We start from the raw sequence: 23,085 nt of genomic DNA, 5'->3' as shown, positions 1-23,085 counted from the left end.
CCCAATAAATCCTTATTTTTAAAAAAAGACATCAGGCCAGATTTGGCCTGCAAGCCAACTTCTGATAATTCATTCATTTATTTACATCAGATGAACTCATGGGTATTTATCTTATTCTTTGGGCTATTAATGTAGTACTATCACTATTTATTTTGTTATTCAAATGGTTCCAGCTTTGGCCATTGGGAGCTCTTTCGTTCAGCTCCTCTCATTCGAGGTTTATTTATTTACTTTTTTAGAACGCTTTCTTATTTTCTGGCATGACAAGATCCTCCAGGCTCATTTTTTAAATGGGTGATTTATATTTTTGTCCCCTAACACAGGAAATGTCTTCCTCCTTCCTTCTCATCTGAAAGTCCACTTGACTGGTTTTTTGAATTAAATTTACTATATTTATTTTTCAACTTGTGATCTGGCATTTAATGTTCTCCGAAGTCTGCCTGATATTTTCCCTATCATTTTGGATGGGGGAGGATTCCAGTGTGAGGGTGGGGAGTTAAATTTTTTGAAATTAAGAAGTTTTGCAAGAACAAAAATAAAGTTTATTTATGTTCAACCTCTGTTTCCCTCATCACTGAGATCTTTTTTTTTTTTCACCTTCAGACTCAAGATATAGAGATCTTCTCTAATGTATTATTAGTGTTCTTGTCCCATTTTGATTTTTCCCCTCTGCCAGACTTAAATTGGTTGGGTCTCTGTCAACTCTCTTGGATATCTATTCTCATTTTCTTTTGTGTTTTCTTTAAAAACCTCTGTGTCCTTTTCTTCTGCATTCTTGAGGGCTTTTCAAGTACATTGTCTACATCACTGATTTGATTTTCTTCAGGTTGAGTCTGTCCTTTCCTGGATCCAATGGGAATTTTATTTCTTTGCTTGCATTGTTACTTTGGTTTCCTTACATCTTTTTTTTATGTAAATGAGTCTTCTTTCATTTCAGAGTCCTTCTCAACCTGTTGGTTTCATTTCATTACTTATCTGTTTTTCCTCTCTCTTAAAAATGGGTCATATTTTCTGCAGTCTGTGCAAAAAACTACACAAGTGCTATCAATAAATGTGCAGAGGTACTTTTCGTAGGTGTTATTGAGAATTTTTGTTAGGACCATGCTCTGATACGCTTCAGAAGTTTTTATAAATATGCCCTGTGATGGTGTTACTGTTACCAGTTTTTGTCTGTGTGTTCTTGGTCAAAGAGAGAGGTCTTTCTGGTTTTGTGTTTTTGAGTCGAGTGGGCTTGGGAATTAATTCCTCTGTCCCCTCATCGCTTGGATGCTACTGAGCTCCCCCTTCAGACACTCCTCGGACGGCTAGATGGAATTACATGGCTCTGAGCTGAATTTCTTGGTCTGTTTCCCTAGTGAAGTTTTGCTGGACTGAGCAGGACACAACACCTGTTCGTACTGCCTTCTCTGACTAGATGATCCGAAGTAGTCAGTCTTCTAGACCTGAAACAGCCCACACCTAGTTGCTCCTAGAAATCATCCTCATACCCCAGTTGTAACATGGGGTCGCTGTGCCTTTCCACCCCCAAGGGAGTTGTCCCAGGATGTTGGAAGGGTGCAGAAATAGAGATCCTTATGGATTTGTGTCTTGAGGTCTGGAATAAGACAGTATCTAGGATGGCTGCTGTGGTGTATGTATGGGCAGGCAACAGGAATGGACGTCTTTATTATTTCTTGGCCTTGATCTTTGCTTTCAGAGGTTAAGACATGTAACCCAGAGTTTCTCAACCCAACACCATGCGGTATGGGGGCATTCCTTCAAGCGTCTGGAAAATCTTTGATGGGTAATCCTGGGTCCCTGAGTTATTATAATTCTATATGCTATTTTCTACTTGGTGGAAAGCTGGGGTAGGGAATATGATTGATGATTTGTCTGTTTCTATTTGAGCCAGTGGAGAATTGGAGCAGAAGGGGAGGGAGGCCTCATGGCATGTGAGGGGACCCCAGGAGAGTCACGCTTAGGAGGCTACTCCTAAGCCATGGGAAGGGGCTGTAGATTTTCTGTGACCTTGGCAGGAATTGAGGGCAAGCGCCTGAAGTGGCAGATTCACTGTCAGCCTCAGTCAGGTGGGGCCCACTTGATAAAAGTGGGAGGTAGATATAGTGTAGTTAGTGACAGCATGGGGTCTGGAGCCAAGACACGTTGGACCAAGTCTTAGCTCTCTGCTGCTTGTCACAGGCGGAACCTTGGTTAAGGCCCTTAGCTTCTGGGTGCCACCATTTTATCCTATAGAAACAAAGAAAATTACCCACCTCGTTGGGGTATTTTGAAGATTACACGAGTTAGTATATGTAATATATAGTTCACATATAGGGATCACACATAACTGTGGTGACAATCATTGCTGAATAAATGTCAGGTGGTGGTGTGATTTGGTTAGCCTGCCACTGAAAAGCTGAGGAGGAAGGTGGGGGCTGACCTCTCTCTGCTTGGTAAGGCCTCTCACGGGTCCACATGTTGTCCACCTCTGAAGGCCCAGTGTGGTCTCAGCTTCAATTGCTCTTTCTTGGAGGAACCTTCCTGCCCATCCCATCTGAAGAAGCCCGGTCCCCAATACCATTCTTTCCCACAGCACCTTTCTCGTCCCCATCAGCGCACTTTCCATCCTTTGTTACTACATGTTACTTTGTACTCCCTCATTTAAGGAGTGTGTTCCCCACTCGCCTGGTGGTTTCCCACTGGTGAGATGTGGCTGGGTGGCTGAGAACTCAGGCTGAGGAGTCAGATGAACTAGGGTTCCAATCTTGGCCAACCACCTACTGACTGTATGATCCAGGGAAAGTTACCTACCTTCTCCAAGCCTCAATTTCCTCACCTGTCAAATGGGGTTAGAATAATAACTCCCGATAAAAGCCTGGGTGCGAAGGTGAAATTTAGCACCTTGTAAGTGCTCAGCACAGTTGCTGGAACTTCTCGTGTACCAATAATGGTGATTGTCATCATTATTATCCCTCATGAGACAGCCATCCAATTGTCATCGTGGCACTGCGAATAATTACATCAGAATTTTCCTGCCCCCACCTGCAGTTAGGATGGCATCTCCTATTAGCTGGGATCACAGAGAGTAAATGTTAATTAACGATTTGGTTGAATTCGAAAGAATAGTTCAGGGTCTCAGATTGCTTATCTTTGAAAAAAGAAGCTGGTAGGTATATGTGAGCACATGACGTTTAAATATCATCCATGTGGTAGTACGTCCATGGACCAGGGAAGGGAATTGATGATTGTCTCCATTCGGAAGGAATGAGCTTCAGGCGTTGTAGGGGCCTGCTCAGGTAGGGAGCAGAGCTGCCGGCAGTTGGAGGCCTGCGTCTCTGTGTTCAGCATTGTGTGAGGAGTTAGGAGGTAGTGGAGGAGGTTTGGGGAGCTGAAGGGAAAGAAAGGATTTCACAGACAGAGAATGTTGCGATCTTACTCAAGATCAAGCCCTGAATAGCGTGGGCTTTTTGTTATCAACAAAACAAATTAGAATTCTGGTTCTGTTTGAGATGCTTCTGAGAAGAAGAGGGTCAGAAAACGTAGACAGGGATGTGAAGGAGGAGATTAGGTCCCAGGAGATGGCACATTCAAAGTACGATGGGTCTTTGGGAGTCAGCTTTCCTCTGAGCTCCTGTGGGTATTTTGGTCTTTCAGAAAAAGCAACTGTTTATCTAACCCAGAGAAAACCCATTTTTCTTCTAAATGTTTAACCTGTGGAGGAAATAATGTATGTAAAAGCACTTTTGTCAACTGAAGTTTCCTACGTATTAGAGCAATTCCACTCATCTCCATATAGTGCTTTGTGATGTTAAAGACACTTTACTTTCCCTGGGTCTTATTTCTTTCAGTTCTTTCAACAGCCTTGCAGGTAGCTGCTGCTATTATTATGATTATTATGATTACTATTTTTATTGCTACTACTACTACTATTACTATTTCTAATTTACAGATGGGGACACTGAGAGCCAGAGAGATTGGGCGACATGCCCAGGGTCATGTGGATAGAAAGTGGCAGAGCCAACAGTTTTTCCCCTGCACATCAGGCTATGACAGAGAATCCTGTCAATGGATTAACTGTTCATTATTAGTATTGGGTTAATTTAAATAGAAATGGCTGTCAAGCTACCCAGTAGATTTGTGGATGGGACCAGAGGTAGAAGCAGTGGCCTTTCTGTCCCCCATAAAGCCATTTGTGGCCCTGTGATTCAGTCCTCTAGGAATTAGGAGGGTAAAACCAAGACCCCACACTGGGTGGCTCCAAACAGGGGCGTAGACATTGTGTAGCCTTTCTGACCTCCCCAGGCTTCTCAAGCAGCCCTGCCCTGCGTAGCCATATCCCACACTTGGAAGGACTTATCGAAGTAGTGGACTCTTCCGTCTTCCCAGGGAGGAATTGATTATTCTCCTTGGGGGTGATATTCTGCAAGGTAGGGAAACATTCTGTCTTTAGATACCACTAAGGTTTGTATTCAATGGAGGATTTGCAAGATTAAGTGACCTTTTACTATGGAATGCAGAACTGTTTATTTGTGTATTCTCCACAACCACCCTATGAGGTACATGCTGTTATTTCCTTCTTGTTAGATGAGTCATCTGAGGCCCAAAGAGGTTTAGTAACTTGCTCGAAAACACATGATAAAAGGCTTAGCAGGAGATTTAAACCAGATAGTCTTGCTCCATAGCCTGTTTTCTTAAACACTATGCTAAGCTCATTTTGATGAGTGAGTGCCATCCATCCATCCATTCATCCATTCCAGAACTTACCTCTCTACCCATCACCTATCCATCTAGTCATCTGTCCCTTTATCCATCCTTCCATACATCTGCTGATCCCACTATCCTCCCATCTGTTCATCTATCCACCAACTATCCATTCATCCATCCATCCATCATCCATCCATCATCCATCCATCCATCCATCCATCCATCATCCATCCATCCATCATCCATCCATCCATCCATCCATCCATCCATCATCCATCCATCCATCATCCATCCATCCATCCATCCATCCATCCATCATCCATCCATCCATCCATCCATCCATCCATCCATCCATCATCCATCCATCCATCCATCCATCCATCCACCATCCATCCATCCATCATCCATGCATCCATCCATGCATCCATCCATCCATCCATCCATCCATCCATCCATCCATCCATCCATCCAGCCATCCAGCCATCCATCCCTCTATCTAGTCATCTGTTCATCCATCCACTCAAACAACTATTTTCTCTCCATCCACCCACCCACACACGCACCTATCCATTCTGTTTGCTGTTTGTCCAGCCTGGTTTTCTGCTTCATCCTGGGGAAAAAGTTTCTTCATCCTCGGAGCCAAGCATATGCTTTCTGAAGCTGGAGACCTCCATGCCAACACAGATTCCTTAGTTCCCCCCCCAAAATATCTGGATTTGCTTCTGACTCTCCTAGGTTAGTATTCTTGGGAATTCTGCTGTTGCAGGCAGGACCAGGTTGCTTGTTCACTTTCCCTCCTCTGTAAACCCATGGAGAGTTCCCTCCTTCAGGATCTTTCAAATGTGCAAAGCCACACGCTCTTCCAGAAATACTCTTGAATTTCTGAAGCATTATCACAAATGAATACTCAGCTAGTCCCATTCCTTGACCCAGACACTGGAAGCTGGATTAGTTTGGTATGATTTTACCTTTTGAAACTGTTAACAGAGTTTGTATGATACATCTAAAAATTATGTGATAAATCTAAAACAGATGTTCACAGAACATTTTATAAGGAAAGAAATTTTAACAGAAATAGGCCAATTTGATTTGAGATAAATCAATTAAGGAAACAAATTGTCTATAAAGAATCATTATATTATAAAGAGGCAGTATGGCTTGGCTATTTACATAGTTATTAAATGCAAAGCAGTGAATGTCATTTAATTATTTTGTATAGCCTCTGTCGTGGGAGACAATTGTAATTTTCAAAATTTCCTTACTTTTTATTATGGGAAATTTTAAACATATAAAAATTCAAACATGTAAACATAAAAAGTCATATAATGAATCTCCATACACCCATTACCCATTTTCAACAATTATCAGCTATAACTGTACCCACTTCTCCTTTCTCATATTATTTTTTTCCTTTTATATGTTTTAAGGGTATATTCCTCAGTTATAACTTAATTTCATTAGGTAAAAATTCCATTCTAGAAAAGTATGTTGTTTTGACATTGAAATGTAATAAACTTTTGAATATAATTATTTACTTTTTCATTGAAATGTTGCTGTTTTTGGTAGAACATTGGAATTTTCTGTCATTTTCTTTTTTTAATAAGAAAAAGATTGAAATCTATAGCAAAGTGAAAGAAGAATAAATGAGCCCTCCCATACCTTTCACCTAAATATACTGTTCTTAGCATTAGGACTGGCATTTTCCTAAGTGTGTTTTTCCATGGGATTACTTGAAGACGGGGGAGATTTTCCTACATTTGAAGGTATGGAGACAGTAGTACATGGCTTTAGAACCACACAGATTCGGGGTCAGATCTCTCCCCCCACCTCTTTGTCCTGCGTGGTAGGCAAATAGCCCCACCTTCAGTCTTTTTGTCTATCAAATGGGAGTAAGAATGGTGTGCGCCCAGGGGGTTATGCAAGGCACATAATAGGCTCTCAATAAATGTGAGTGATCATCTTGACTGGCAGTTGTATCCCCCGTGTTGCAGCTTGGGGGTGCTTTGTCGATTCAAACCATTTTTGGTCAATATGGAAGATTTTGTAGTTGAGAGTTGGTGTAGCCTAGTAATTAAGAAAATCTAGGGCGAGAGTGGTTCAAATCCCAGCTCTGCCCTTACCAGCTTAGAACTTGGTGGAGTGACTTAATCTCTCTGATCCCAAGTGTCCTTATTGTAAAATGGGGATAGAAAGAATACCTACCACACTGGGTTATTGTCAGGAGGAAATGAAATGGGGGCATCCATGGCCAGCATTCAGTATAATGTCCACCTCATATGTGCCCGATCAGTGTTACTAATCATTAGTATTATTACAAGGCAGGATATATCAGCACAGTGCCTACCATATAAATACTCAATAAATGTTGTTATTATTATAAGTAGGGGTGAGAAACCAACACCGAGTGGGTCTTTAAAAGTCTGATTCTACTTTGGTGCAGTGAAAAGAATAAAGATCTTGAATGAAAACTTGCAATGTGACTTCAAGCAAGTGTCAGCCTGGGTTGGACAGGTGGATGCCACCAGCCAGTCGTGGCATCCCTGAGTCCTCAAGGAAAATGACCATGCACCGTTGGTTCCATTCAGTGATGTCCTGACGTGATGTCCGGACATAAAGCAGCCATCTTGAACACTCCTGGAAGTGTCAACTTTCGGCATTGAAGGCTAGGGCAGAAGCCTCTATCCTGAGGGCTTTGTGGTGTTCTTTTTGTCTGGGACTGATCTTTTTTTCCCTTTCTCTCTTTTCTGACTCTCATCTTGTGTCCCAGGTCGAAAGGATTGTAGACAAGAGGAAGAACAAGAAAGGAAAATGGGAATATCTTATCCGATGGAAAGGCTACGGGAGCACGGAGGACACGTGGGAGCCAGAGCACCATCTGCTGCACTGTGAGGAGTTCATCGACGAGTTCAACGGGCTGCACGTGGCCAAGGACAAGAGGATCAAGGCAGGGAAGCAGGCCAGCGCCTCCAAGCTCCTGCGTGACGGCCGAGGCACGTCGGTGGAGAAACTCTCCCACAGACCTTCAGAGTCTGGAAAGAGCAAAGGGACTTCCCATAAACGGAAGCGAATCAACCCCTCCCTGTCCAAGCCGAAGAAAGGGTATCCAGCCAAGCCCCCTGCGGGAGGTGACAGGGCTGCCAAGACGGTGTCTTACAGGACTACCCCCAGTGGTTTGCAAATAATGCCTCTGAAAAAGGCTCAAAATGGGATGGAAAATGGGGACACCGGCTCCGAGAAGGATGAGAGACACTTTGGAAACGGGTCCCACCAGCCTGGCTTAGATTTGAATGACGTCGGAGAGCAAGACATGGGCGAGTGTGACGTCAACCATGCGGCAGTGGCAGAGAATGGGCTAGGTATGTGGCTTGTCTTTCTCTTGCGTTTGGCTCTGGCCATGGTGGACGGGGGCTGCATGCAGCCTAGGGAGATAAAGAAGACCCCCATCCCATCCTTGATGCTTAGCTAGGCAGTAATTCTCCCTTGGTCTCTCTCACCTAGGGCCATGTGGACTTGGTCGTGTGCCCACACTGGTTACAGACACCTATGCATGTGTGTGTGGGGGGGGGGGACGGGGGGTGGGGGGGGTGAAGCAGTGATGCTCCAGCCAGGTCCTGAAATGGGGTGAAAATTCCCCACTGCACTTGAAGATGCCCAAGGCCATGGTAACCACTCTAGAACTTCTCCTGTTAGGGCAGCTCAAAGTCCTCACCCTCCAGAACCCAAGACTCATGTCCCCAGAGGACCAGTGCTTTTCTGGGGCAGCATGTACCTTGCAGAGCCCTTGCTTTCAATCGCTTTAGGCCTTCAGCAGTATAGCCCGGAGAAGTGGGGTCTGCTCCTCCTCAGACCCAGTCTGGACTTGAATTCTCCAAACCCATCTGTAAGCTGGAGGCCCTTGCCCCTCATCTATCGCTAACACGCGTGATCTGGTTCCATTTCTGTATTAGATCCTAAATGCTGCCCTGTCCCCAACCTGTGTTAATTCTTTTGGTTTGCACCTACCTTCTTATTCCATCCTGGAAGTAACACAGCAAAGATGATAGAATTCCTCCCCCTTATTAAGTCCCAAAGACAAAATCAAGGCTAGAGGAGGCAGTGACCCAGGTAGGTAATTCAAGCTCCCAAACCTGACATTTCTCCAATAGTCAGATTGCTCCCTGACTGAATCCTTCATGGCCGAGTCGGGTCTTCCAGGTGAAATGTCCATACACATAGGTGCACTTCCTCATTTCTCGGAAACCTGTGTGTCTACGCGGTGACATTTTCTCTTTAGCTGCTAGAACACCAAGCCTTGGGATGTCAGGAAATCCTGCATGGGTGGAAAACCTGTGCCCAACAAAGTAGGGTCATCCGATGCCCTGGATGGAACCAGAGTGTGTGTGGGAATAGGGGTGCTGGGACGGGCTGGAAGAGACCCAGAGGGATGAGGTGACATAGGCAACTGCACATTAGAGCGATGGTGCTGTCTGAGATCCGCGTGCTCCGAGCATGCCCCGCTGGGGAGAGCGTCATGTCTTTAGGGACGCTTCCCGGAGAATCTGAGCAATCTGCTTTGAGGTTCCTCTTTCTCCAGAGAGGAATTTCACCCAGACAGGATTTATTTAGCAGTCTTTGCCCCAGATTGATTCACGTTTCTGTCTGGGGATCCCTGATGCTGACACAACTCTGCCTGCTACCATGTAAACACTTTGTTTTAAAAATTCATCTCTCCAGGAGGAGTGGGCTTGTATAAATGAGGCTTGGCACAAACATTCATGTTTGACTTTCCTGTGACAGCTGCTGGTAGTAGAGGAATTCCCTGTCTTGGGAAGGGTGGCTGGTGAGGGGAGCTCCTGAGGCTCCTCTCAGGAGGGCCGGAGGAGGGAACCTGGGCATGATTCCTGGCTGGTAGCGGCCCCCTGCCCTGCTTAAATTGTGGCCACCTCAAGAGGGAGAGGAAAAGCATAAGGGAGATGGTTTGCTGACTTGAGCTGCACCGTGAAGGAGAGAAGCCAGACTTGTGGAGAAGTCTAGATGAGGGTACATCCCTCATTCCATGCAACTTTCCAAAGTGGGGCGTAGCTGCTAGCCTGTTGCTCTCCATTCTTGAGCCTTGTCGATGCCCTGTGGTTCATGGTCTGATGATGGGCGTGCTACCCCACATCAGGGAAAATAGTCAAGACAGAGCCTGCTGGGATCAGTGGTGACCTTGCCAACTTCCAGCTTAGCTCCAGAGTGCTTCTCCAGACCGTTCTCATCTCTGATCTCTTGTTGGCCTCGTTTTCTCCCGTGTTGATGTCCTGTACTCCACTTGGGCCCCTGCCTGGATAGAGAGGAGGAAGCTACCCACCTCTCTGGTGTTCTGTTTTGGGTGTGCCCAAAGGGCCCTTTGCTTAATCATACCCCATAGTATTGGTGTGCTTGAGATTCCCCTGTAAGGTTAAGTCAGTGGTTCTCGGATTGTACATGTGTAAGATTACCTGGCGCCTTGTTAAAAATGCAGGTCCCATAGAGTCCGATTTACTACGTCTGGGGTGGAGTCCAGAAGACGAGTTTTTAACAAGCACCCCGGGTGACCCTAATGCATTTGGAGACATGCATGGTGGCAATATGGGGTGGCAATTAAGGTTCACATCAGGTGTTTTAAATTAATTCAATACTTACATATTTTTGGGGCATTTTCTAAGGTTAGTCGCCATGCTAGCTGCTGGGAGTAGAGTAATAAAAAGATAGGTAAGGACTTATCATTCTGAAACTTATAATCTATGTTCCAGTAAGTTCAGAGTGGAGGTCTATAGGTCGGCGTTGAGAAAATGAGGCCAGCTCATTGGAAGAAGTAACACATATGTGATGTACATGGTATGCCTTTGCCATACCTGCATTGACCTCTTCTGGGGGTCAGTGATCAATGGGGTGACCAATGCCCCACCCATTGCCAGCCTTTAACACTCTAGTTAGAACTAGCTTACTATTCAGGTCTTGGGGCAGCTGCGGAGAGGAAAAGACTGGGAATCCTTGCCAAAGAGAGAGAGAGAGAGAGAGAGAGAGAGAAGAAAGAAAGTGGTTTGGAGTTTTTTGACAAGACCCAAGACAGAGGGCATTTTGTGGTTCCAGAACTTTCCAGCAAGGGGTCAGAGGTGTAGTCAAGCAAAACATGGCTCCACTTATGTTTTCAACCAGAGGGAAGTCTTGACGAGGCCAGTGTCCATGCCCATGTGGAACCCTGAATGTTCCCCTCTTCTCCCTCTCCTTAAGCCCCCTTCCCTGATCACATCCACCAAAGGATCCAGTTTCCAGTGGCACAAGAGTGAGCGGGCAAGGGTTTCAGCACGGAAGAAGGATCATTTTTTGCCTGGCAGAAGGTGGATGGGGAGATCCTGGCTATGCTTCCTCAGCATTTGTTTTGGGGGTGGGCTGTTGCTTTTTATATGATTTTAGCTTCTCTTTGGTGGATTAAATTTCTGCATACAGAAAAGCAACTTATGTAACATGTTACTCATTTACTGCTGATTTCCCTGATGTGTGCTGTGGGAACTAGTGCTAAATCAGGGCTCCGGCGGGTGGTGTTTTGGTTTCAGGACTCTATCTCCACCAGCAATGTTTGTGAAGTGTATGCGGCGACTCAGTACGTGCTCTTGATTCCGACTATTCTTCCTTCCGTAATGACAAATGGCTCTGTGCTCCGGGACCATCTGCCTCAGTATCCCTTAGGGAGCTTGTTAAAAATGGGCTCCACCCCAGTCAAATGAGTGAGGATCTCAGGGGATAGGGTGTAGGTTATGCGTTTTAAATGCTGAATTTTAATGGCCATGGGTGTGTATGTCCAGTATTTCCCATGGAAGTGTTTGGTTGTACGCATTGGTTCATATATCCATTTGTGACAGATCCAAAGTTACTCCTTGGATTTTAAGGGGTTGTGTGATTTGGTCCTTCAAAGGTTTAAAATCTGACAACATCTCCTCCTTGCTGATACGCTTTCTTCCGTACCAGGTCTCTCTCTCTCTCTCTCTCTCTCTCTCTCTCTCTCTCTCTCTCTCTCTCTCTCTCTCTCTCTCTCTCTTTCTCTCTCTCTCTGTCTCTCAAACAGACTGCTCTCTCTCAAACAGACTGGTTTCATCTGTGCAGAAAAGCTGTTGCCTCTCATGGTCTGGCCCAGGAGAACTGGTTAGTGGTCTCGTCTAAATAGGCCAAAGCATCAACACATTACAGACTCAGATGAGCCCTGACCCTGTGGAAACGTGCCAGCGTATCACGCTGAGCCCCAGCACAACATATAGATGCCCAGCAGTCTCCGAATTTCCATGAAGCCAGCGAGTTTCCACTGTTGATGCTGACCTTGTGGCCCCGTGTTCACATTTCTTTGCATTTTGAGATCATTTTCCTTGCGTCCTGATGACTTGGCTGTGTGTCGCCCAGGCTCTGCAGCTCAGATACTGCTTGATTCAGTGTTTTCGGAATTGTTCCTATCATCGCATGAGTCATTTTCACACAAACATGCAACATTTGCTGTTTGCTCTCCATTGATCTTTTAAAATCCTCTCAGCTTTCACTTCTATAATGTTTGTTTATCTCTTTCTACTCACTGTTTCAACATGATTATCGTTTTTCCCCCCTTATTGGACAGAATGGAGTAACCATGTTTTAAAACCACTTTAGAACTGAGCACAGGCACGGGAAATGCCTGTGACTTTCAAGAACCGAGGTCTCTCACACATGAAGCCAGTATCAGAATCCCCTGGAGGGCGGGTTCAAAACATAGATTGCTAAAATTGAAAACAAATAAACACATAAACAACAACAACAACAAACAACCCCACACAGATTGCTGCGCCAACCCCCAGAGTTGCTGATTCAGTAAGTGTGGAGGAGAGTCCGAGAATCTGCATTTCTAGCAAGTTCCCAGATGCTGCGACTGGTCCAGAGACCTAACTTTCAGAACCACTGCTCTAGACAAATAAGTACCAAGACGGCTGAGACAAAAATGACAGATGGTGATTGAGAATTCCAGTTGATGGTATTAGGGGAGATTTGAAGCACCTTCAGTCTGGACCTTGAGTTTGCCTTCACGAGAATTTATAAGTTGAAAGTTTGTGAAATGAAAATTTGTAAGTTGAAAGTTTGAGATGATCGGAACTTCCCAGCGATGAGGCCTTAGAGTTTCCGCAGTACTTTTTGGGATCCTCATAGCAGTCCTGAATGGTAGCTGGGTGAGATGCTCCTTTTATAGAGGAAAAGACGGAGGCTATAAGTGCCCAGCGTGGGACCAGGAGAGACATCCAGGCAATTGGACTCCAGAGCCGGCCCCTAGATCACTGCCCAGCTGGTTCCAGACAGTACAGGGCAGTGCTTAACCCCTGATCCCTGACACACATATGCCCTGAGTGGGGGCTGAGAAGAGCTGGTGGGGCAGGAGCCACTTCTTGGACCCTTTTTCTTATTCATGGAAGGATATACTCCTTCCAAGCCCGAGATACAATAACTAATTCTGTGCCATTCAGTTTGAAAACCTGGATAAAATGGTCAATCTCCTAGAAAAATATCACTTAACAGACTCAAGGATGACTAGAAAACCTGAATAGAATAATAATCATTAACAAAAATCATTAAATCAGCTGTTACAAACCTCTCAGAGACAGCAGGGGAAGAAGGCACACAAGGCCTGGATGCTTTTATCGTCAAATCTACCATATATTCTAGAACAGATAATCCCTCTCTTATCCAAATGGTTGCAGAGAACAGAAAAAGAGAAAACACTCCCAGCTCCTTTGGTGAGGCCAGTATAACCTGGATTTCCAAACCAAACAGGAGAGGAGAAGCAAGGAAAATTACAGGTCAGTTTCACTTAAGGATAGAGTCATTAAAGGCCTGACTAACCCTCCTGGGCTTGTTACAGTTCCCTCAATACTCCCTGAGAATTGTGATTGTGCCAGCAACTTCTCACTCTGTGCCCCGAATGTGACGCCAGTTCATGACCTTTAGAATCACTACTGCTTCTGGAGATGCCCAGCTTGTCCCCAGAAGAGGCCTAGGGGAAATGGGCTCAGGACAGCCCACGTGTCTTTGGTGTCATGGGCAGCTGCCCCAAGCCACCTAGTAAAACACCGAAAGTCCATGGAGGGTATCCACTCTGCGGCCTCTTGTTATGCAGGTATCCGGTTCCCTAGTTAGAGCTGTTCTTTTCACACATTTCACGCACCCACTCCCAAGCCAACAGACTTTGACCAACCATTTTGTCTTTCAAAAGGGGTTCATTTTCCAAACCAATAACAACAACAAAAACCTCAGTAAGGGCTTCTTATGTTTTGTCTTTAAAACGAGGCAAGTAAGTGACTTGTGCTAATGAATGAACTTAAAACCCTTTTATGTGGTAAGGTGAAGACTGGTCCAACTTGGCCACTACCTCTGAGTGGAAAGTGACAGTAAACTTGATGGAAAAACTGTGATGGAAAATCTGACTGTAAACTTGACCCATGGCAAATCCAAGGGGGAAATTGACTCTCCTTGTTGGGTCCCCGATCCGGGATTTGATTTTGGCACCCGGAAGAGGCTGATGGAATCTCCACCGCGGTCAAGATTCGGAAGTGTACTAATGACTTTCCCTGTCTGCTCAGAAATTGTTTTCCTCTCTCTCTACCTCAAAAAAGGCCTTAGAAACTGTTTCAAACTTGCTATTTATCAGTGGTGAACTAAAAGTGGGGAGGGGAGTGGAAGGCCTCCCTCCCCACAAACAGTAAGGAGGTGCATTGTCTGCAGAGGTCTCCAAACAATAAAATCAGTTTGCTCACGTTGGTGAACCCCTCACTGGGGAAAACCCCCAGGCCCACAGCGTGGCCCGCATGAATTAAGGCCAGTCTTAATTCATGATGATGATCATGGTGGTGCTGAGCCCCTTCTGGAGGCAACGCCTCGCTCTTTGTGCCTGACTTCCTGGATATCACTTAATCCCCTCAGTAGTTCTCAGACTTAGCAACTTAACAACATAGCAACACAACAAGGTTAGCTATAAATGGCCTTGCTTCCAGGTGGGGAAACTGAGACTCAGAGAGGCAGACACGGAGTGCCTCTGGGAGGAGTTGGGGCATGGTGCCAGGTCAGGTGATGCTTAAGTTGTCAGAGGTCTTGTTTCCTTTTCCTAAAGGAAAAAAAGGCACTTCCAGGATTTAGGCAAACCAGCAAACCTTTCCCTGGGTCCTGAGAAAGTTCTGGCCAGCACCCCTGGGCTTTTCTTTCAAACATCTTCAGTGGTTTCAAAGATTCTGACTTGGTATTCCAGGAAGGTGGACCCGCTGGTCCTGAGTGATTTTCCTCTGGTCCTTGGATGAAACACACACGCAAGCGCGCGCGCGCACACACACGAATCCCAGGCCTCAACTGAGAAGGTGGCATCTGAATAGACACTGGAGGTTGTGAGAACATCTTGTTTTAAACTTAAAAATCTGTCTATGTCAGTCGTGTGGATCTGCTTCCCCCTTTCAGCGGCCCAGGTTTTGTGTGTGCGCAGATAAACGGTCATCTCTCTGATAGACATTTAGGCTGCTTCCAAAGATACACACTCTTGCAAGCACTGGCTATGGCCAGTCGTCGTCATGCGTTCCCAACCTCTGTTGTTTCGATTTTAGTTTACAGCCGGGGGTGAGCATTATCTTATGTTCCTTCCACTTGCGTGTCTTTCCCTGGGAGTGGCCCAAGCACAGTCATGCCAACTGTAGCAGGAGTTGACACTCAGTATGGTGGGTGGACAAGGGCACTCGGCCACATCGCTTCAGGCAAATTGCTTAGCCTCTCTGAGCCAAATTCTTCATTCATAATATGCAGCTATAATCATACCTCATGGGGTTAGGGAAAAGAATAAGTGAATTCATTCATAGGAAGCCCTTAGAATATTACCTGGCATGCGGTAAACATTTGATAAATACTAGCTGTTGTTATTTCAGTCCTTTACCCATTTTTCTAATGGGGTCTTTGTATGTTCCTATTTGTTTTTTAGAGCAGTTGACATATTGTACACATTAACTTTTTGTTATATACGTGAACTCAACCAGTACTCATCGAGTGACTGAATGGTTAGGCAAATCATTGTGATACCTTATACCAGGATGGAGATACACAGGAGGTCCTGAGGGAGCTATAGGCAGAGGCCCCTAAGCCAGCTTGGGAAGGGAGTTCGGAGAGGGCTTCCTGGAGGAGGTGATATGCAAGCAGAGTCAGATAGCATGAGCCAGGATGAATGGGGTGGTGGGAAGCGACGACAGCATGCACCGGGGCAGAGAGCCACGGTCAGCGTGTGGGTGCATGATACCACATCACAAAGAATATGGGAGCCCAACCCATGCAGCTCCAACTGCAGGGGAAGCCAAAGCTCTAGGGAATTCCCTGTGCCCTCAGCACTAGCTTAAGAACCAGATAGATGGAGCCTGAAGTAGGAGGGTGTTTTGGGATTCTTTCTGGAAGGGGTGAGGAAGTCCTTATGCAGTCCACACTTTCCAGGCCTGCAAAACCTCCCTGCTCTGGCCTGCCTCACACTCTTCCCCACACCATCTCTCGGTGTTCTGCATGTGTTTTCGCCTTCAAGTGAGTAGTTACTCTCTCCTCATCCTTCATGGCTCGCTTCAGCAGCAAGTGCCCCATGGAAACCTTCCCCTTATAGGTCAGCTGCCAGTCTGGTTTGCACATGAAGCACCGTGTTTCTTCACTGACAGAACTCACCTCAGTTTGTAGTGATCACAACCTGATTACTTGAATAATGTCTGCCTTCTTCACTAGATTGCAAACTCCACGAGGGAAGAGATGGTCTCTGTCTGCTCACAGTTGTATCTCCAACATCTAATAATGCCGGGCATCTAGTAGGTGCTTAAGAAGTAGCTGCCGAAGGAGGGAGTGAATGAATGAGTGGGCAGAAGAGAGGGCAAGGAGCTTTTCCTGCCTGAAGATGTGGGCCCTGAGGCCCCACTGGGAATCCTCCTCACGTTTGTCCAATCCTCCCATCGCTCTCGTCTCAGCATCACCCTCCCACCTCGGGTTGTCTTGTATTCTCACGTTGCGCTCCCTGCTCTGGGTAGCATGTCATGGAGAGCTAATGTTTTGTCAGGGCTCTTAATAGCAGCTGAAGGATTCCCTTTCTCTTGTCTTGTCTGACAGTTGTTTTCACCATCTGCCATGATTGCCCGACTTGCTAGGCTTCTCCTCCCTTAATATTCACACAGTTTCCCCGGCTCTTAATTAAATGCCTGGGCTCATCCTTCCACCCCGCCCTCCATCAAGGGTATTGTGGATCCTTTTCAGCCGAAGGCGGTTCATTTTGAGTGGCATTTTCTGTAGTCCTTCGCTATGGAAGAGGAAATGCATTGGACTCCTGAATAGTCCCAGTTACAGGGAGGATTTTGAGATTTCTCCTTTAAACTTGCTGTAAACTTTGGAGGCAGCATGGTGAGGAAGAAACTGGCAAGAGCAAGTGTGGGTTTTGGAGACATAGCCTGAGTTCAGGTGCACACTCCGCCTCTTGCTGAGTTGGTGACTCTAGGAGTCTCACCCCCTTTGGAGCCCTGGTTTTCACCTGTGTCCCAAGGGAATAACAGTACTTACCACACAGGATTAAATGATGGCTCCCGACTCAGAGCCAGTGCTGAGTGAATGTTCATTTCTCTTCTTCCCCTTTCTTAGACCCTCTTGCTTTACTAAAAGGCATGATTTCTTACCCTGCCACCATACTCCCTGTTGCTTTCTCATCGACTGACTCTAGGATATTAATTTTCATTCTGCTTGTGTAAGCCAGCAAGGTGAATTCAGGAGGCCTCCTTTCCAGGCAGCAGATTGGCTGACCCTGTCACTTCCATCCTCAATAGAAGTCAGTCTTGAGTCTTCTGCTCACCATCTTGATGACAGTGACATTGAGTAGCAGGTTCCCATCTCCAAGCTTGTTCTTTCTTTCTGCCTGGTGGCTTTTCTCACCTTTGCCCCCTCCCGCCCCCCGTTCTCGGTTCTCTCCCACTTCTCCACATTGGGAATAGTGGCTCTGTGCTGAGTTCCTGGGGTTTAGATAAGACGTCCCCTTGCTGGCCTGGCTTGCCACCACTGACCCCTCATATCACTTGGTGGTGAAAGAGAAACAAATTGCCACAGGTTTACTGAGCACCGGTGTGTGCCAGGCATGGTGTTTGGTGCTGAGGCTACCATGTGGAAGTGATGGTTGCTGTCCTCGCCCAGCTCACACTCTTGTGGGAAAACCAGGAAGGAGCCAAATGTCACAGCCCACCATGATGTGGGAGTGCCCTACAGAAGAGTGGAACCCACTGGAATTAGGAGGTTAGAGAGAGGACTCCCAGGTGGAAGTGGCATCTCGTCTGAGACCTGAAGGATACACAGAGTTTCCTCAGGCAAAGAAGAAAAGGAACAATGTTCTAGACAGTAGGAAGTGTACTTTATTAAGAAGATTCATAGAAAATATATAACATCTACCTCAAACATCTTCAATAAACTACGCTTATGATTTCTTCATCAAACATTTAGTGACTGCTATAAGCCAGCTATGTACCTAGGAGTGGGTCACTATGTGCTTTATCCTGGAAATATATTGATGAATAAGACAAGATGCTTACAATTTAGGGAAAAAAGAAAAAAAATAGGGAGAAGACAAATCAGCAATTTCCATATCATGTCAAAATAGCTGACATTTATTGTTTTAGCTCATGCTATGAGCATACCCTGTTCTAAGCATGGTAACTCAGTTAATCCTAGGAGGTAGGGTCTCTTTCTCTCCCCATTTTACAGACAAGGAAGCTAAGGTATACGGAGGCAAATGACCTGCCTATGCAGTGGGTGATTATTCGAGGATTCAGATCTAGTGGTTCTAGCTCCAGGCCCATATTCTTAACAAGGGCTGTCAACTGGGTATGCAGAAGAGAGCTTCCTCCTAGTTAGAACCTGCTTTTTTCCCTTAGCTTTTTGAGATCATTATTTTCCTACAATTTAGTGACAGATTTTCCTTTGTACCCACTGTGTGCTGGGAACCGAGAATATAGAGATGACTAGTTTCCTCTTTCAAAGAACTTGAAGCTAATTAAACTAATTAGGGGATCAGGTGGTCCCAAGTGACCAGCTGCAAAGCTGAGTGTGCTGAGAACTCAGGGAGGGCTGGGACAGGCCGCCTCGGGCGCCCCAGCGGTGGGCTGTTCCTGGGTGCTTGGGGAGAAAGAGACAGCTCCCTGCAAGAGAAGCATTTCAGGTGGCCTTGAGGATTTGATTTGTGAAGGTAAACAGAAATGGTATTTTGGGGACAAAGGGACAGCTGAAGCAACGGTCCAGAAGCAAGAAAGTGCAGAGAGTTTTAGAGAACCTCAAACAGTCCTGGAAATTAGGGTGTTTAAGGTGCAGGAATGAGGCTTCAGGTTGGAAAATAGGATGAGGCCAAAAGATAGCATTTGTGAGCAGAGGAAGATGAGAAAGTGACTTTTCAGTGGGGTGGCTTTATACACTGAAGACCCTAAGGGATCTTTCTCCATGGGTCAGAATTCTGGTCTAATAATGCTTTGAGGGTCGGCATGGCCTTGGAGGGTTTTAATACAGAAGACATAATTTGACCTGTGGAAAAAGGTCTCTTTAATCATGTTCTTTTGCATTTTTAATACATGCTTTGCTTTGCTGTTTAGACATCTGACGATAAGCATTGTAAAATGTATGATCATCACCCTTAGCAATTCTCAGTCATCTATTGGAACCTAAACTTTCCTGAAATTCACACTGTGTGGATTTTCTTAGGAGGCCTAATTATATAACATGCCAGATGACGGCTAACATGGCTAAGTAAGATATTTAAAGATCTACCTGTACATTTTAGCTTTGCTGTTGACTCCAGCTCCAATATAAGGGATTCTATATGTGGTGATAGTTAAGGTCTGTGACGATGAGCAGTCCTGAAGTAGTGGTACCAGTACTGGGTTCAGGTGCAGGTTAGGCACTGTGAATTCTCTTGACGTGAGTGGGTGGCATGATTGGGGTTTTTTTCAACGTCAGCACACCCTATCTCCTCACCTCTGAAGATCCTGGCCACTCAGCTGTGCTACTGTTGAAATAAGCTGCTGCTCCCATCTGCTGAATCTGATGGCAGTACTCATTCCTTATGATGTGCAAAGGGTCTTGACACATGAACTTCGTATCCTTGTACTTCCCCTCTTATACTCTCCGAACGGCCCACCACGCTTTAGTTATCATTGGTGAGTCAACCACAGACCAGGAAATGGTTCACAGGCACAAGAACTATCACTTTCTCTTCTAAGAACTGCAGCTGGAAAACTCTAAACCCGCAGTCAACAAAGTGATGGTTTTGCTCAACTGAGGAACCAATGCGTCTCCTCTTTTGCTTTTTTAAAGCCTACCCAACCCTTCACCACAGTTTGCAACTGACCGGATTCCAGTGTGAATCACCCTCAGGGTGGTCCCAGCCCTCCCCTCTGTCTGTGGATGTATCTGCTTCCCAAGACAGTGATCATGCCTGGAATGCCGGGGAGAACGGATGGGAAGGGAAACGTCTGGCACTTGGTCTTTTTATGGGGCTAGCGGCAGATCCATCTCACTTTCCTTATCTTGCTTTCTGGCTTCACACCCTCACGCTCCCTCTTTTGGACAGGCGCTCCCTCTTTTGGACAGGTGGTAAGTCCTCCATTATGCATCTGGCACTTGTTTGTTTCTCGGCTCATTCACTTATTCAGCAATGATTAAGCCCCTTCTGTGTGCTGGGCTGCACTGTTTCGGAAGACGTAGGAATGACTAACGTAGCCCTTGCCTTTAAGAATCTGTCTGAGGGTGAGGAGGGAGTCAGACATATAAGAACAGGTATATGAGGCTTTGCAAGGTATGCAAGATAATGTTCCTATAGAATGATTACCTGCACTGTCAGGTATGGGAGTGACCAGCCACAGGTGGTGAAAGCTAGATTTAAATTAATTGAAATTAAACTTTAAAAATTTCAACAGTCATACGTGGTTACTGTGTTGGGCAGTGCAGATATTGAACACGTCCATTGTTGCAGGGTGTCCTGTTGGGCAGCACTGAATCAGACTGTAAGCTTTTGAGGGCAGGATCCATACCTGTTTCCGCCCATCAGCGTAACCCAGGGGTCAGGCATGTTGTAGACGCTCATTAATTACATGGTGGATGGGTGGAGGAAGGTGCAGTAAAGGCTGTGAAAAAAAGGAGGATGTACAGCCACGAGAAGAGGGATGAGCTTCTCTGGAAGTATTCCTAAGCAGGTAACGGGAACCGCAGTACAAAAGATGAATGGGCTTTTACCAGATGGGCAAGAGAAGAAGGGTGTCCTAGGAGAGAGAAAGACTCGGGTATTGCAGCTTCCTTCTGTGTTCTGATGCCTACAGTAACACCAAAGGTGTTACTATTTTCTTCGCAAGGGAAGAAAACTTCATAGCACTCACATGGTGTTCTCTCCCCGGGCGTCTAGGAGAAGTGAGATCTCGCTCGGCTGTTGTGAGGCAGAAGGGCCAGGTGTTATATGAGGATAAGTCATCTAGGTATGAGATCAAACTGATTTCAGAAAACCAGTGTTTTCATGCACAGGGTTAATACAAAGGTTTGGAAGTCTGACTGACACATTGAGAAATAAATATGGAATGCACCCCAACATGAGGAGTGTTAATTACAGGGTTGGCACGTGGTATGATGAGGTTGCTCCATTAGTTTCCTCTATTTGTTATTCACTCATTTATTCACTTCATGAACACTCTGTTGAGCAGTTTCTGTCTTCCAGGCACTGTGCTCAGTCCCGCAGACACAAAGGTGAATAACTCTCAGGTTTGTCCCCAAAGAACCCACAGTCTGGTGGGGGCATCAAGCAGGTGTAGAGACAATAATAATGCAGAATAATGGTCATCATGTGACACTGGGACCAGGTGTAGTGCCCGAATTTTTTTTCTGCTTTTTCAGCAAAACCTGGGCTCTTAGGAAGAAAAGCAGAACATCCCCCAGATTGTTCTGGGCAGGTGAGTCTCGCTGCTAGTCCAGCTGCCCATGATAATCAGAGAAAGACTGTACAAGTGTGGAACCAGCAGGATAACGCAACCCCCAACTGGGGATGGTATCCTTTGGTGATGTCTAAGCATTTCCTTCCTTCCCCCCTGTCCAGAGGAAGACTGGCACTCTTCGGTGCCTGGGGTTTGACATGTTCTTAGCGGAGTACATGGGCACGGACCCCGGGGAACTATGTTGAGCGGCTGTGTTTCCTGAAAACTGAAGCTGCGTGGCAGAAGTGTTCTGTGGTCTACCCCTCTCATCTATCCAGCCTGCTGGGGTGTCCTTCAGCCCTTTACCTTCCATCCTCCTAGAAAGCTGACACCTAGTCCCCTGGCAGCTTCCCCTTCTCTTTCAGATAACAGGTTTTGTTTCTGTTTCTCTCGTGTCTTTTACAAACTCCAGTGCATTTTCTGATACACCTTTTCTTGCTACATATTGAAAACTATGCACCATTTCTTGACACTTTTGGAGTCATCCTGCCATTTCTTGGTGAGTTGGGCAGGTTTCCTTCTCCCACTGGCTGAATTGAGATGCCTTTTTCTGTCTTTAAGAGTCTCTCCTTAAGGGAATCTTTAATACACCTGGATCCTTTATTTTTTTGTCTAATCTGATTATCTCTGTCTCAATATATGAGTTTAATCTGTTCAGATTGATGTGATTATTAATATATTTGGATTTTTTCTCCTATTTTTATATTTTCTTTTTATAATTCTGTTTCTCTGCTCCTCTCCCATCCCCATCCCCTGACCTTTTCATGCTTTTTAAATTTAATTAATTTAAATTGAATTGATGCATTTTCTATATTCCCTCTCCCTGGGCTGGTTTGGAATCTGGCTATAGATTACATTTGTATTCTTAAATTTTAGCATACATACTTAACTATAATTTTTTTCTCTCTAACAAATATGATGTCCTCCTATTTAAGCAAGGAGGGCCCTCCTACAGCAAGGAGAATCCTACTTGGCTTTAATTTCTCACTGAACATCTTATTTTTATTTTGTCTACCCAATGTTGTTAAACACCAAACATTATTTTCATTATTTTTGCAGCCAGTAATTATATTTACCAAATTTGTAAAAATCAACTTTGATTCTTTTATCTTGTCGTCCTATGAATTAACCTTTTGATTTGTGAAATTTCCCTTTATAATTCTTTTAGAGTCTGTGTTTGATAAACTCTCATAGTGTTGGGGTGTTTGGAAATGTCCCTTTACGTTGGCCTTTAAATGCTGTGTTAGCTGGGTATAAAATTCTTTGTTGACAGTTACTTTCTCTCAGCCTTTTGGTGGTAGTCATTTTTTTTAGGCGTCTGTTACTGTTTTTGCTATCAGCCTGTCATTTGTTTTCGATAATGTGATTTTCCTCTCTGTGCTGTATTTTAAGATCTTTTCTTTTACATGACATT

The 23,085-nt window shown here is 45.3% G+C and overlaps 1 protein-coding gene across 1 annotated transcript in view; it reads left to right on the top strand.

The window, feature by feature from the left end:
- The window catches only part of CDYL2 (chromodomain Y like 2), a 171,288-nt gene that overhangs the window by 105,990 nt on the left and 42,213 nt on the right, over nt 1-23,085 (top strand). The window contains exon 2 of the mRNA XM_081031344.1: nt 7,451-8,039. Coding sequence (XP_080887470.1) covers nt 7,451-8,039 — 589 coding nt within the window. The remainder of the gene's footprint in view (nt 1-7,450; nt 8,040-23,085) is intronic.

This window comes from Rhinolophus hipposideros (assembly GCF_964194185.1).
Source record: "Rhinolophus hipposideros genome assembly, chromosome: 21".
In the NCBI taxonomy this organism is placed as follows: Eukaryota; Metazoa; Chordata; class Mammalia; order Chiroptera; family Rhinolophidae; genus Rhinolophus; species Rhinolophus hipposideros.
This window is presented reverse-complemented; position numbering and strand designations above follow the sequence as displayed.